Source organism: Stegastes partitus, unplaced genomic scaffold (genome assembly GCF_000690725.1).
Source record: "Stegastes partitus isolate 25-593 unplaced genomic scaffold, Stegastes_partitus-1.0.2 Scaffold233, whole genome shotgun sequence".
Lineage (NCBI taxonomy): Eukaryota > Metazoa > Chordata > Actinopteri > Pomacentridae > Stegastes > Stegastes partitus.
The window spans coordinates 358,418-373,356 of NW_007577964.1; the positions used below are offsets into that span (position 1 = coordinate 358,418).

The following is a 14,939-nucleotide window of genomic DNA, read 5'->3' on the forward strand; positions in this document are numbered from 1 at the left end:
TTTTTTGCACATCATTCAGCAAGATAAAAGAAGGTTTTTTCCTTTTGCTTCTCCAGGGCCTTTGAGTCTGAGCTGCGCATGTATGATGGAGATGATCCACTTGATGTTTGGGATCGGTAAGTGAAATATTTAGACAGCAAAGTGCATTCATCAGTGCCGCTCTTAAATCTCTCCCTGATCCTAACATGGTTCTGTTTTTGCAGGTATATTAAGTGGACGGAGCAAACCTTCCCTCAGGGAGGAAAGGAGAGCAACCTCGCTACGCTGTTGGAACGAGTTGTGACCAGATTCAAAGACGAAAAAAATTACCACAACGACCCTCGCTATGTTGACCTCTGGGTCAAATTTGTACGTGCTCCAGTTTCACCTCTGACTGATTCTCTTACTTTGACAAACTAATACAACAGTAGTAACTTTTGCCAACTTTGCAACTTTCAGGCTGAACAATGCCCGGAGCCCTTGGACATTTACAGGTACATGCAAGCGCAGGGAATAGGAGTGACACAGGCGTCCCTGTACATCGCTTGGTCTGAGGAGCATGAGAATCAGGGCAACTTTCGCAAAGCAGACCTGGTCTACCAAGAGGGATTCAGGAAGTGTGCTGAGCCACATGACAAGCTCCTCCAGTTTCACAAGTATGGATCCATCCTGTATAGTTATGACATAGTTATTTCCCTACTCCTAGCAGTTGTGTTACAATCACAATTTTGTGTATTTATATTCACAGGGCTCTGCAGGCACGTGTGTCCCGACATGTGATGATGGATGTGGAGGAGGACAATAGTGATGATGAGTCTAAACAACCTGAAAGAGTTTCTCTGGCCGACCTCAAACACAGAGGGAAGAAAAAGGCCATCGCCCCCGTCAACAGAACTGGTCCGGCAATCAGAAGTAAGCACACAAATACAAAAAGTAGAAATCTGTTGTAAAATGCTGACCTGATATTAGCAGTACTCCAATAACTTTAAATATTAGCATTAATTTTTGAAAAAGATGCTTCATATTAATTTTTGATGGGTTTGCGAGCAGGCATTTCTGGAGGCCTGCAGTCACGTGGCGCCCCTGTCCTCGGCAATGTCTCAAACAGCCGCTTGGTGATCTTTGATGAGAACAAAACTGAAAGTGCTGGTTCATCGGAGCCTAAGTTGGAGTCTTGGATGGCTCCTCCCACAACGAGGGCAAAGGAGAATGAGCAGAGGCCTGAAAGATGGTGTGATGTCAAGGTGTGACAGGATTGGGTTTTAATTAGTTGAATTTAATGTGTGCATTGTAATCAAGCATCGGCAGTTATTTTAATTACTTTTTTTTTTCTATTTTTATATCATAGATGCCCCAGAAGTCCAAATTTGGAAATACTATTATGGCTCCGCCTCCCCCGAAACCCACCTTCCAACCATTTGTTGAGGAGTCGGACCAGCCTCCCACAATGTGAGTGACTCTAACTTTTATCTGAAGATTTGTTCCATTGCTTGTATTTGCTTTCTGTTAAATGTGCATCAGGTTTATGACAATGAAAATGAAATGAAATGAAAAATACTTTATTTATCCCAGAAGGGAAATTCAATTCAATAGGAAGTTTCATATTCTTAAAATTGTTGACTAAAATGAAACAATCAACTATTTTGACATTTGAGCAACTCTATATATTTAAACACTATATTAAAACCTTACAGCTGTTAGGATTTGCTCGATCTCTTTTATATATCGTAAGTTAAACAAATGTAAGCGCATCATTCTGTCTCTCCCTCAGGACTCCATGTAAGATCAACCCGGCGGTAAACACAGTTTTGTCAGCACGTAAGCCGGGCAGAGAGGAAACTCCTCTGAAGAGACTTCAGGACCATCATCAGCAACAGAAGGAGGCAGAATCAGGAAAACTGCAGGAGCAGAGCATGTACTGTAAAGAGCTGCTGCTCAGCGGCGCCGCTGAATTCTGCTTTGAGGAACTGCGTGCTGAACGCTTCTTCAAAAAGATGTCATAAGAATCACCAGAAGTCAGAAGCTTCAGTGCTGCAGCAGAGGAGGCCTCGGAGTTTGTTTCTTGAATACATGTTTTTTTTTTTTTACCTTTGTTGTGAGAAGATGTTATTGCAAATATCATGTCATGACTTTGTATGTGTTTGTTATCTAGATGTAAATATTGTTTTCATGAAATATGAGTTACTGTATCGGGTGAAAAGACAAGAGTGGGGAAGCTTTTTGGAAGCCTTTTGAACTAAAGACACTATTTTAAAAGTTTAGGACCCAATAAAAATGCAGTGATTGGACCAGATATTGGGATATATTGGGAAGCAGACAAATTTTGGAATAAACATCTACATCATTTCAACAATGTAAACAGCAAAGGCTTTAGAGTAGCAGTTGTACTTGATATGATAGACATTATATATTCATGTATATTTATGCTAAACCACTACTCAAGTCACTCACATTTGTTCCTGATTTCACTCCACTTTTTTGTCAAAGACCAACAGTGTTCCTCGTGTGTGCTCCTTTCTTTAACTCTATTTGTGTTTTTTTTTCTGTACTATTCCAACACAGTGAAACAAGGGTTGAAGTGAGGCGACTCGGCTGGTCTTTACGTCTCAATCTGAGTAAACGCCTCTTCACATTGATGTTCAATAAACTTGTTAAAACATCCTACTGATGACTAGTCAGATTGTGCTTTTTTACAGGCTGGAGGGGGGGTTGTGGTAATGCTCTGTCAGCAGGGGGCATGCAAGGGGAAGCATGGATTGTCCTCCAGGTAATGGTGTTTGGATTGTTAATGAGGACTATTTAGTGCTGACTGGAATCTGTTGCTGCAGGTTCACAAAAAACAGTACGCATTTAAAAGATTAAATGACATGGATATTTATTCTACTAACTTTCTCACTGCAGGGGGAGCCTTGTACAACACTTGCTGGGTGTGAAACTTAAGAGCAGATCTTGCATTTAGCTCAACAATGTTAATCATTGTCCTGGAGAGGTTACCCAGAAGGCCACTGGCTAAAGTGGTGGGACGGTACCTAAACCTAATCTAGTGTGATGATGGGATCCACTTCACACACAGACAGCTCGCATAGGCCAGACTTTGATGAATGGCTGGAAGATAGGTGGTTGTGGCTCATTAGCAAGTGAAATCCACAGTTTGCAGCTGCGGGCAGAGGAGGCCTTGGCTATCCCCAAGAGGCCACTGTTCTGATGTATGGCACACAGAGCGGAGCTGCTTTTACATGCATGTGGATCACAGGAGGAGCAGACTCTAATCTCCCGCTGGAAATATGACACTGCCAGCCGAGATCATCCAAAGCGGTGAGTTCCCGTACTTTACATTTTTTGGCTTAGAGCTCAGAGCACCTGGAATTCAGTGATAAATGATGGGCAACATGATGCAGCCACATCATCATAATAACACAGCATAACTACAGCATAATGCATCCTGGATGGCGCGCTATTTGACATGACTTATTAAAAGCTCATCTCATGAAAGCAAGCAGCCAGCGCTTCAGACAGAAAATCCATAGCTCTCTGTTACTGCACTGGAGAGATGCTACGAGCAGAGCTACCTTCTCCTTAATGCGCTGCAGACGGGGCCTTTGGGGAAGAGCTTTTGTCCCTGTGATAGCCAAGAACACTCAGGTGCCGTGTGGGCCCTGTTTACAGTCAGAGCTCTTAACCTATTTGTGCGATTTGTATTTACATGCACCAGTTAACAGCAAGATGAGCCTTTGCCTCACTTAGAAGTCTGCAGGAGACGTTTTGTCCGAGCACTGAGGTGAACTGCACTTGGCTGCTCAGGTGTGGAAAAGCCTGGAATAGTGCAGCAGCAAGTCATCAGTCCAGTGGATTGCATGTAATCTGGCTACGGAAGCCCTTATGCTCCAAGAAAAGAAAAATAAATTCAATGGAGCTCAAAATTAGGACTGTTGTACTATTCAGATCTGTACAATGAATCAATTCTAAAGCAAGATAGCAATTTGAAACAATGCAATTAAGCCGCAATGAAGGAAGTGCGTTATGCTGCAGGTCTGACTCAGGTTTTAAACAGTTGAGTCGATGATTTTCCAAATTCACTGTGTCCTCCTTGTGCAACAGCAATGCTCTATCATGTGTATAAGCTCTTGAACTTAAGCTTGACTTATTCCATTAAAAATCAAAATCAATATCTGTCAGAAAAATCAGAAATAGATGGTTTCCCCAAATTGTTCAACTCTACTGCTGTGTAGTAATGTTGATTTTATAATAATTCTTTACTCTGAGAATTTTCAGATGTTATGATTTTGATTTCTGATTATATAATTCAGACTAACAATCCCATAAGTCTGACTCACTATTGAATAGTTATTATTTTCTATTCTCTAATTTTGACTTTGATCGTTTGTAAGCCTGACTGAGGCCACTGTCTTGTACATAATCATGACATATTTTCTCATCATTTCTGTTTTATGACTCTAAATAACAATCCTATTTGAGATGAGAGGAGGCATATCTGACTCTGTGATGTTCTTGACTTTTTACATTTGACTGCGTATGTTGCGTTTTTCACTTCATAAGCCAGGATCAGGGCCTTTTATTTCATAGTTGTGACTTCGAATGCCATGTGCATTTTTTACCCCCTTTTGTTTGTTTTATTTTGTTTTGTTTATCAGTCAACAATCTATTTTTTTCTTTCTTAGGCAGAATTAGTTTCCATATACAACTCTATTCCTAAGCCAGCAGGTGAATGACACCAACCTTGACTGGATTTCTATTACAGTTGTGCGTCTACTATAAAATTAAATTGGATTTGCAGGTCATCTGGCAGCGTCAGTGGATTGTGACATTTCCTTTAGCTTTATAAGTTGAGCCCCCACAGTGAAATCCTCACATTCACCCTAAACAATAGAATGAACTGAAATGCAAATGATGAGGTGGTATCACTTATGCGTGTCCTGGGCTTTCATTTCAATGACACTGCGGTTTAAGTCTTGCTTTGTCATTGTAAGTCCTCTTTTTTTTTTACATGACAAGTCGGTTTTTAGGAGATTCCTAAGTGAAGCTGACAAACAGCTTAAATTAACTCTCGTGATCAAGGCTAATTTTAGCTGCAATGTCTTTCCTTTGTGTCACACGCTTAAAATAGCCTTCGACTACAAAGACAATATACAATATATATAAAGCTAACATGCCCCGCACACCAGAAAAGAACAAATAGATCGACTCTATTTCATCTTCAAATCAAGAGCAACATTTAACAGTGGACAGGAGATGTAGTTTTCTTTCTGAAAAGGTGCACAGAACAGTTTGTGGAGCACTGATCTCTGTCATGACAGGAGGCAGAAGTGTTTCATTCATTGACCTTTTGACCCGTCCAGCTCTCCTTCAGACTGATAAGTGCCTCAACGACTGAGCTCAGATAGCCTGGACCAACAGGAGCATCTTTGTGACCATATTTTTGCACATAAATACACCTCTTACAACACAGTTATATCGCTCTGAACTCAAAAGAAATCAAGAAAATAAGTCGTGCGAGGCGGTGAAATGCAGCCACGCCAATAAATATCTGTGACAATAATGCTGACAAGTAAGAGTGAAAGAGAGGGAGGGGGTCATTTCTGCCATACCCCCAACAGGCAAAACTGTCATTGTTATGCAGATGAGGCTTTTTTTTTTTCACTTGACTTTATTTGAAGGAGGAACATCATTATTTCAGCCTGTTCTAGCGCCTTCGCATGCTCCTCTCACATCAGAATGCCATGTATTACATATATGCCCTAAATCTGGCTCACTCTTGCTGACAATTTCTGCATGACTTGACCCTAATACATTTTCCTGCTTTGTGTCTGGTCTTAGCTGCTGTATAAATTATTCAGGAAATGATTGTGGTGAAAAGAGAGGGGAACGTTTCACTCAAACGATGAGGACGCTGGATCAGATGCAGGACCGGGGCCAGTGCTGTTACTTCAGTTTTCTTGTGCCTTGATCCACAAAGATTTTTGGGTCACAGTGGACTCAGAAGAGATTGCGAGGCTGCAGATTGCATCGTCTACGGAAATAGTCCCGAATTTTTATTACACGAACACAAAAACCCCTCCTGCCATCTGCCGACCCTGCCATTCTATGGATAATGCATTTGACTGAGCAACAGCAGCAGCAGCACACTGGGCGAACGCAGCACCCTCGTGTTCTCATGTCACCCATATTACGTGTAAAGGAGACAGAGGGAGGGGAGAGAGATGGAGGGGGAATGAAAGGTATCCCAGGTGATGAGGTGTAGAGGAGCTCTCCTTTCCTTACAGTCATTGGAAACCGGCTTAGACACATGCACAGGCTGCTATCAGTTCTTTTGCAGCCCAATGAGAGAGTGGGAGGAGGCAGAGAAGGAGGGAAGTGATAAAGAGAGAGGGAGAGAGAGGAGGAGGAGGAAGAGAGAGAGAGAGAGAGAGAGAGGGAGGTGGGAGGGAGGGAGAGTGTCTGTAAGAGAGAGAAAGACAGCGAGCCTGAGAAGGAGAGGGAGAGAAGGGGAGGGGGGCGGATGGAAGGAGCTACATGGGGGCCGTGATATTCTCTCCTCCTGGATGCTTGCTTTTCCTTTTCATGGCTTTGTCCCTCCTTTTGTACGGTCACCCTTGTGTCCCCGGGAGCAGGCACCGGCACACCGACCAGCACTCAGCCACGGAGCCGGGGATGAATCAGCCCCAACAAAGAGCCTTTGAGATGGCAGTGTGTGCTTCTGCCTGGAGGGAGGAACGCATCAGGCTTTCCCAGGCAAGCGGCAGCCTGCAGTGTGCTCTCGCTTGAGAGCCAGCCCTCCTCGTCGTTGTGTGTACGAGAGAGAGCAAGCGTGTATGTCCGTGTGCGAGAGTGTGCGAATGTGAGTGAGCGGCGTATAATAGTGTACGTGAGTGTGTATGTGTAACACTCTCGCTTCCACAATCCTTCCTGGAGGAGAGAGGCTCTCCTCTTCACTGGACGGCAAGGTAAGGGGGAATGACTGATTTATTTTTTTTCCCCCCCTCCTCTAACAATGATTTATCCCTCCAGAGCCCCCCGTTTCCACTCTCACACGGCGAGGAGAGTGGGGTTAAGAGTATGGTGGTGGTGGTGGTGGTAGGGGGGGGGGGGGATTTAAAAAAAAAAAAAAAAAAGGAAAAGATGCTTAGCGTCATTGATAAAGAGTAGGCTGGTGTGTGCCATCGGTAGGCATCATCCGTGGTGGAGGAAGAGGAGAAGGAGATGGAGAGGCTGTGAGGAGAATGCAGTGTGCAGCCAGGTGCGGATGTGAGGCAGAAAAAAGGGAAGACCGAGAGGGTTTGTTGGATGTATTCAGTGATGGACTGCATCTCAAAAGAGGAGCCTTCACCTTCTGCTCACCCCTCCTCCTCAAAATCCCCACATCCTCCGTCTCCCTCCGTCTCCGTCGCTTTCTGTCCTCAAACCTCTGTTTCCACGAAAAGGATACAGCGTTCTCTAAAATGTTCCCAAGATGGATCACACTTGACAGATACAGACTCTGGCATTACTATGGGCACTGTGGACAGACGCTTCCTGTTTTCACCACTGTGTATTCTAGTGTAGGCTGAGTTCTCAGGTGATGTTTCCGGCCGTGCCAGTGCGTGAGGATCCAAGCTGCTACTGTACACTTCCTCAGATGGATGCTGTGGGAAAATAGGCGCAGGAGTAGGATGCTGACATGTGACATTATTTTTATAACATTTACAAAACCTGTTGTACAAGAGCTTGCATAAACGTGGGAGGCGATGGTTGAAGTGTTTGGGTCTGAAACTGTGCGAGAAATGCTGTCGAAAATAGGTCTGTGGAGTCTCTCTGTTAGTGTCTTTATTAGATGCTAAATCCCCAGTGAAAATCAATCTAAGGCTAAGGTGTTTTAAGGAAGTATAGATTTTAGTTTTAGTCCAATGCTTGAGCATCACCATTGCACTCATTCTTATTGACAGCATCACAGCGTTCATTCACTTGCCACCAAAAACTACTCTTGACCCTGTTAAGAGTTGCAGCTGATGTTATCCCTGCATGTACCATCACCAAAAAAAAAACCCTACAACATCGGGGATGATTTGCTCAGTGACATTTTGGAGTCAACAACAACTTGTACATTCAGTAGCAATCAGTACGATCAGTGGATTACAGTTTTGTTTTTTTTTGTATTTTATAGATGCGATGATGACGTAACTGAGACTCTTGCAAATAACAACCATGTGTTTGTGTCTCAGGTTACTCATTGATATTCAAGGAGGAGGAGGAAGAGGGAGGAAAAGGGTAGAGGAGGTGACAGAGAAGGTCTCTTTGGTGCATGCAGACACACACATTTACACAAACACACACACACACAGCTGGACATCACTGAGGGTGATGTGTGCACTCCAGCATCTTCTGATTTTCGGAGGTTGTCTCGTGTCACCCTTCTTCTGCCAACATACTCGGTGAAACACAAACAGACAGGCGGCTCCGGCACATGTAGCGGGACGCTGACGGGACAGGAAGCGATAGGGACTTCTCGCAGCACGGCAGCAGGCGTCGGTGGTACACCTGGCGTGTTCTTGATTGTTTTCAGGAGCGTTCATGTCAACCGGAGGAAGGGACCGCGTGTGTTACCAGCTTAACGTCGCCACTGGCCACGAGGCGTCAAGCACTCAGGATTAAAAAAAATACCTCAGAGTCCAATTTAGAACAGCATGACTTGAGCCCCGTTTCTGGTTATGAAACAGCACCCATGCTGGGTGACAGAGAAGGGCGACGGAGTTGGTGCAGATTGATACCGTGAAGGAGGTTAAAAATGGTTAGTGCTTTTGTACCTTGGAGACACACGCTGAGGCCTTGGCTGGAAAAAATATAAATCAAAGCTTTCATAAGCACATGCGCGTACTGTAAAGCTTGCACCGAATCCCTGTGCATCAATAAATTAGACCCAAGAGAGAAGAGTCAGGCTCATGCCATTGGTCCATCCTGATCATATGTCTCTATCAGCACAGCGTCAAATTGTTCAAAGCACTTGTGAGAGCCAAGAGGATCTTTAATTAAACAGAGTGTTGGTCAGTGCTGCATTTCCTTTTCTCTCTCTACATATTGTAACGCTGCACAGAGAAGCACACTTCCTAACTTTAGTCTGTGTTGTTCTAGTGATGTGTCAGCATCCGAATAAGATCCCATAAAAGCCCCAGGACACTACAAGTGTTGCTTTTACAATGTCATTATGTTAAGGTGTTTGGAGTAGATAGCAGACTATAGCTTTTACTGCACATTAATGTCCACAGTGCTCGCTGCAGGGCAGAACAAACTAGTCTTCATGTCCATTTTCTCATCCGGGAGAATCAGTGCCATTATGTCAGGTGACAGAATGATGTATGCGCTCTGTTGATGCAACTGTCGTGTCCTGAAATCCCCTTTTACTGGGGCTTGTTTACTGCAGAAAAGCTGCTCGAGACGATGGAGAAAAGAGGTTACATCCTCAGAGCTGAGAGGGCTGCTCTCAGCATCATTGTGCCACTAAATCAGACAAAAACACATGTGAACATCAATTTCCAGAGACAGCTTCAAATCTATACCCATCTATTCAGCATCCTTATTATTTTCCCTTCTTGTCCTCTCGCTTTCTTCATCCTCTCTTTTTCTGTCACTACAGCTGAGCGTCCAGACTCTCCTTTCCTCCCCCACTCTTACTCCTCCTGTCGTGACCTCTCATTTCTTGTTTCCTCCTGTCAATATTAACACAGGACTGGTGTTCACTCCTGCGCTGATGTCTGCCCTTGAAGAGCCGACAGCCCACGTTGCCGGGCACGGCCGTTATATTTTACTATGTGCCACCAATCCTCGGGCCTTTGCTTACTCATACAGAGCAAGAGAAAATGACAGACAAGCTTTTTGATCGCTTAGTTTCTCGTAATCGCAGCGCTCGGTGACTATTTCTGACTTGCATGACTTCATGCAGAGATTTGAGTGAAAGCCTACACATGACGCATAGCTGCGAGTGATGTGACATTTGAAATACCCCAAGATATGTCACTATCAATGAACTCTCTGTGTGAATGTGGGTCATCCCTGCTTAATGTCCAATTTCATTAACTGAAATTTACTGCAGAATTATGGCTATAATTGGCCATATTTCATTCAATGTTATTACCGTCTAAGTCGTATTTTTAACCACCGTATGGACACGGTCTGCAAGAGCGAACTTTCTTTCTGCTGTTGATACGCTCAAAGTAGTGCATAACGTTCAGTTCACATGCCCTTGGGTATGCTCTACATTGTGTCCTTACCCCTGAGTGGAGCTTTTATCAGACATACGGCTACATCAAGGACTGAGAAAGTTGTTGTTTGACCACTTTAGGATAAAACTGGCACAGCGCACCTATACGTGCACTTTTCTTTGTGCTGTAGTAGTTCTGAGTGGCTCCTTTAATTGCATTTGTAGCCCATGTGTTGTGTGAATTAGTTGCATGTGTTAGGCTATATCATGGGATAAAGATGCATCCTCTGGAGACCTTACACAGAGCCATACTACTAGCTAAAGAACCAAATCGTGCCACGGGTGAATGTAGAGAAGTAGAAGATGCGTGCCGTTCTCCAACTTTCCCTTCGTTCCGAGTGCTTTGTCGTGCATGCTGTATCAGACCACTTGCATGAAATATGCATGGCAGCATCATGCTATTCCATGTCGCTGGATGCGGCTTATTACATCACATGTCATCTCCTATTGGCAATCCTTCCATGTTTTGCAGAGGTGACTTCAAAGAGAAAGCAGACATCAACTTAAATCATAAACACCGCGATTGTACTGTCCAGTCACGTCCAGCGCCTTGTACCTTTATTCGTGCCCTCAGATGGTGCGTGTATGTGTGTTTTACAAAGCACAAGGAAGAGATGACCAACCAAGACTCCCTCCACCCCCACTTCTTTCCAGCCCCCTCCTTGAGAGGCAGTCTCATTACACTCAAAGGGCAAAACGGTCATCATAATGAAGCTGATAGAAGAGCAATCTCTAAGCCCTCCACGCTGCACTGCAGAGTCCAAAAACAGCAGTTAAGACCTTGATGCTATCTACGCCGCTATAAAATAGATGTAGCCCCCCCCCCCTGTAATTCAGCGTAGCAGGATTATGCTTATACATGCATTGACAAACACAAAAAGAGGATTACCTCATCTCGCCATCGTCTCCCACCCTCACCTCATCATTTGACATGAATCCTGTGCAAAATAAACACGCGTCTGGTGCGAGACGGGAGAGAGAAATGATGTGTCCTAAAATTAGATCAGTGAAGGACTGAACACCATACTAATCCTGCGAGCACAGTCACCTGCACACTCACTACATTTCTGCATGCACGCCAACAAAAAGATAGAAGCAGAAATCAGGGCAAATAGAAAAAAAAAAAAAAGAGAAAAAAAAAATCATTCAACAGAGCTGGGAGCACTAACATCGAGCAAATCCAATATCTCTCTTATCTCTCGATCCCCTCCCACTCAACCACAACTCCTGCTCGGGGTGATTCGAACATGAGAGGAAGGCGAGCATGGCCTCTCCTCTTCTGTCATGTTGTCTGCGGGAAACATATGGATTGCCCGGTTGCATTTCTGCATGGCATGAGAGGCCAAGCCGCTCTGCCAGGTGAAGAAGCTCCATCCAGTCGGGGGGTAAGGCTTTGATTGGATATTCATTTGAGCCTGGATTGGGATGGGATTAAGCGGTGACTTTCCGCAAAGAAATACGGTCTATTCGCAATGTTTTTCACCATTTGCATGCCTCATCATCTTTTTTTTTTCTATGATTTATGTTTAGTCAAACTTCACAAACACATATTGCAAACAGCTTTTTTTTTTCTCCCCCCGCTGGTTTCCTGTGTGTCAGATTTTATTTCTCAATGACAGGATTTGTGAGTTTTTAGGTCATGCATTTGGATCTATTTAATTTTGTTGCTCCCGCACAAAGTTGTAGAGATGGAAATACCTAATGTAGCACAATTTTTTAGAGTGACCTCATCCTCTTTGGCTCTTCATACCCCCTGACAGCAGCTGGCTGAGTTTTTGCCTCAGCACTTTGATAGATTCAAGACAAGCCACTGAGGCATAGGGTCAAGTCCCTGCAGTTTTGAGGGATGTGACCAGAAAGCAAGATCGCGCTCTGTGTGAGTTCTTCTCTGTGCATATAGAAGGGGCTCGTAAATCGATGGCGTGTTGTTATCAAGACAGTCGTAAAGCTTGGTGGAGTCACAGAGGTCAACGTAAGGCCAGTTGCATGTGATTAAATGAATAAGTGCATCAACTTTTTAATCCGTTTCGCCCAGGCATGTGTGTTTCTGCTAGTCTTTAATATCACAGTGGCTAGTTTGTATTTCCAGTCTTCAGAAGGGGGAACAGTGGTCAAGAATGAATAATGCATACCCTGATATGTTCTGTTCTCCGCTGCTTTGAAGTGATGAAACTTGATGAAGTACCATAAAAACCAGCTGTCCTATTTGCGCTGGTATCGCCCCCCATTATTGCTTGCGGCGGAGGATTGTAGCAGTTTGCATTTCACCCATGAGTAAATATTGATTGATCTGCTTGTAAAAGAATACATGAGCGTAAAATGTGTAAATATTTGTTCAGGCGACGCCAACATCTGCACGTTGAACAGCTATCTAAGCAGATAGCTTCTCATGCGGCAGGAAAAGGAAAGGGAAAAAAAAAAAACAACAACAACAGCGATCACAATCTTGTGAGCTTATTATTCTGAGGCATTTGTTATTCCAAAAAGAGCCATGATTGGTGGTTAAAAGCCTTTCTGTGTCTGCAGGAAGGAAACTGGGTCCCTGTCTCTCTAATACATCCAGATCTGACTGTAATCTCGGCCCCAGCTCCTCTCTCCCCACCTCCTGAGAGCCCTCACACCATAATGTCCCTGTCAGATAGAATTAAAGTCCTTCCCAGCGCCACATTATGTACATAGGGAGAGCACAGAGTGATGCGTTTATGCAACACTTAGCATATTAGCCTTGTGATTGAATTATCCTTGGAGGGTGACACATCTCTCCAAGCAGTTTTTCCTTTCCCCCCCTCCACCGCCCCTCTCTTCTACCCAGCCTTCTTGTAATGAGGCGGGTTTAGCTGATGTGACCAGTGGGCCTGACCTCCTTCCACCCTCCGGTGATGCGGCGTGGGGTGAGAGGCGTGGGTTAGTCACCGATACATCTCATAACGGGCGTCGCTGATGCCGATTAGAGCCGTGCTGGTCTGAGGGCGTAGGTGGAGAGAGGAAAGGCTGCCAGCGTGATCGCCTGCTGGGTTGCGGAGGGGCTGCAAAACTCATTTCCTCAGCTCCCACCATTTCACAGTGCATGATGGGAGATCGTATCTCGTACTCACGGGGGCACCTTGTAGGCCTCTGCACCGGCCACATTCTGCTAAAATGAAGAGGAGTTCAATGAGGGTCTACTTGAGCTCAAAATGATAATGTGAGCATCTTAGGCAGGTATAATGATTACCACGTTCACCGCCTTAGTTTAGCTTGTTAGTGTGGCCAGGTAGCCACACGATGCACCTGCTGGTCCCTCTGAACCCTGAGTATTATTATTTTTTCCACTCTTGGTGCATTTTTCTTCTCATTTTTTTACTCTAATGAAAAGTCCTGTGCGTCTATAGAAACAGCACAGCCATGGCCAGAAGCAGAGAGCACTCAAAAAAGTCTCCTGTGCAGCGTTACACGATTAATAATGCATGCACAGCTATTTTACAACTTACATTTTTTCCAAGTTCTACAAATAAGGCCTTTTTCACGCTACTCTGCACTTCAGCTCCAGGAGGATATTTCACCGTGCTGAATGTGTCTTCTAACAACCTGCTGACAGCTCGCTCCTCTGTAAACGATGCTGCATTTGTTTTATTGATCAAGTTTTGCAATATTTATTAATATCTTGTCGTCTCATAGCTGCTCTTTGTAAACCCATCCTGCAGTTCAGCTGGAAACTTTATGAATTTTTATCATTTGACTGCTGGTCACGACTCAGGCAGTCATGACTTTGCAGATTTTCACAGGATCTGGTGCAAATGGTTTGTTTTGGGAGCAATTTTTTAAATGAGACATATAATATAATGAAATAATTTAGATGAAATATCACAATATTACGCTTAGATTTTTACAAATGTTCCTTTAAAACCACATACATGATTAGTTCGAGGACTGTCAGAAAGTTGAAAATCTGATGATTCTTGTGTTTTTACAGACTGTGGCTCTCATAAATGGTGTCACTTTGACAATTTAAAAAAAAAAGATAACATACCTTTAAATCCTGCCAGAGGGTTTTGGGGTTCTCAGAGTTTTTAAAAAATCAGTCGTGAAACTGAATGATACTTTTCCCATACATAAGGCCGAGCTGAAACACCTAGAAATTTGTATCTGTGCTAAATTATAACTTGGAAAACTGAACAAAAGCAGCAATCCGAGAGCATGATTAGTTTTGCAGGCATTTGGTCCGAAACTAAAGTTGAAATGTGACCTTATCTCGCTGGGTGAAGAATTAAAGGTGTAACTGGAGGAACAGCTAGGAGATGATCAAAACCAGCAGGAGTCTTCATCTGATTGTCCACGATGGACCACGATCGTCTGGACACATTTTCATGGCAACACTTATCAAGATATTTCAGTCTGGACCAGAAGTAGCAGACAAACCAACAGACCAGCATCAGCATCCGCTTGCGTGGCTGGCTAGGACGTCCTCCGCTCTGTGAGCTACATAAAACAGTATTAATACTAATCATGAGACTTAAATGTGAGTGATTATCTCCCAGTACAGCTGTGCAGCGGAGGAAATGAAATGTAATGTATTTAATTATTTCCCTCCACTTGAATGGAAAATACAGCTGAACATACAGTCAACCCAAGTCAGCGGCTCACCAAATGCAGGACCATCCATCCAGAGATTAAGAGGTTGCCCTCCCTGCAATCAAAGGCACACAAACTACTAATTAGGATGGGATATAGA

The 14,939-nt window shown here is 44.0% G+C and overlaps 2 protein-coding genes across 2 annotated transcripts in view; one reads left to right on the forward strand and one right to left on the reverse strand.

The window, feature by feature from the left end:
• Nucleotides 1–2,270, forward strand: part of bub1bb (BUB1 mitotic checkpoint serine/threonine kinase Bb) — a 4,443-nt gene extending 2,173 nt beyond the window's left edge. Inside the window, exons 3-9 of the mRNA XM_008281414.1 lie at nt 57–116; nt 204–348; nt 439–635; nt 728–891; nt 1,030–1,223; nt 1,328–1,428; nt 1,751–2,270. Of these exons, the coding sequence (XP_008279636.1) occupies nt 57–116; nt 204–348; nt 439–635; nt 728–891; nt 1,030–1,223; nt 1,328–1,428; nt 1,751–1,982 (1,093 nt within the window). The 3' untranslated portion in view covers nt 1,983–2,270. The remainder of the gene's footprint in view (nt 1–56; nt 117–203; nt 349–438; nt 636–727; nt 892–1,029; nt 1,224–1,327; nt 1,429–1,750) is intronic.
• Nucleotides 1–7,516, reverse strand: part of zfyve19 (zinc finger, FYVE domain containing 19) — a 14,545-nt gene extending 7,029 nt beyond the window's left edge. The window contains exon 1 of the mRNA XM_008281415.1: nt 7,505–7,516. The gene's annotated coding sequence lies outside the window, so the exon portion shown is untranslated. The remainder of the gene's footprint in view (nt 1–7,504) is intronic.
• Between the last annotated feature and the right edge of the window lie 7,423 nt (nt 7,517–14,939).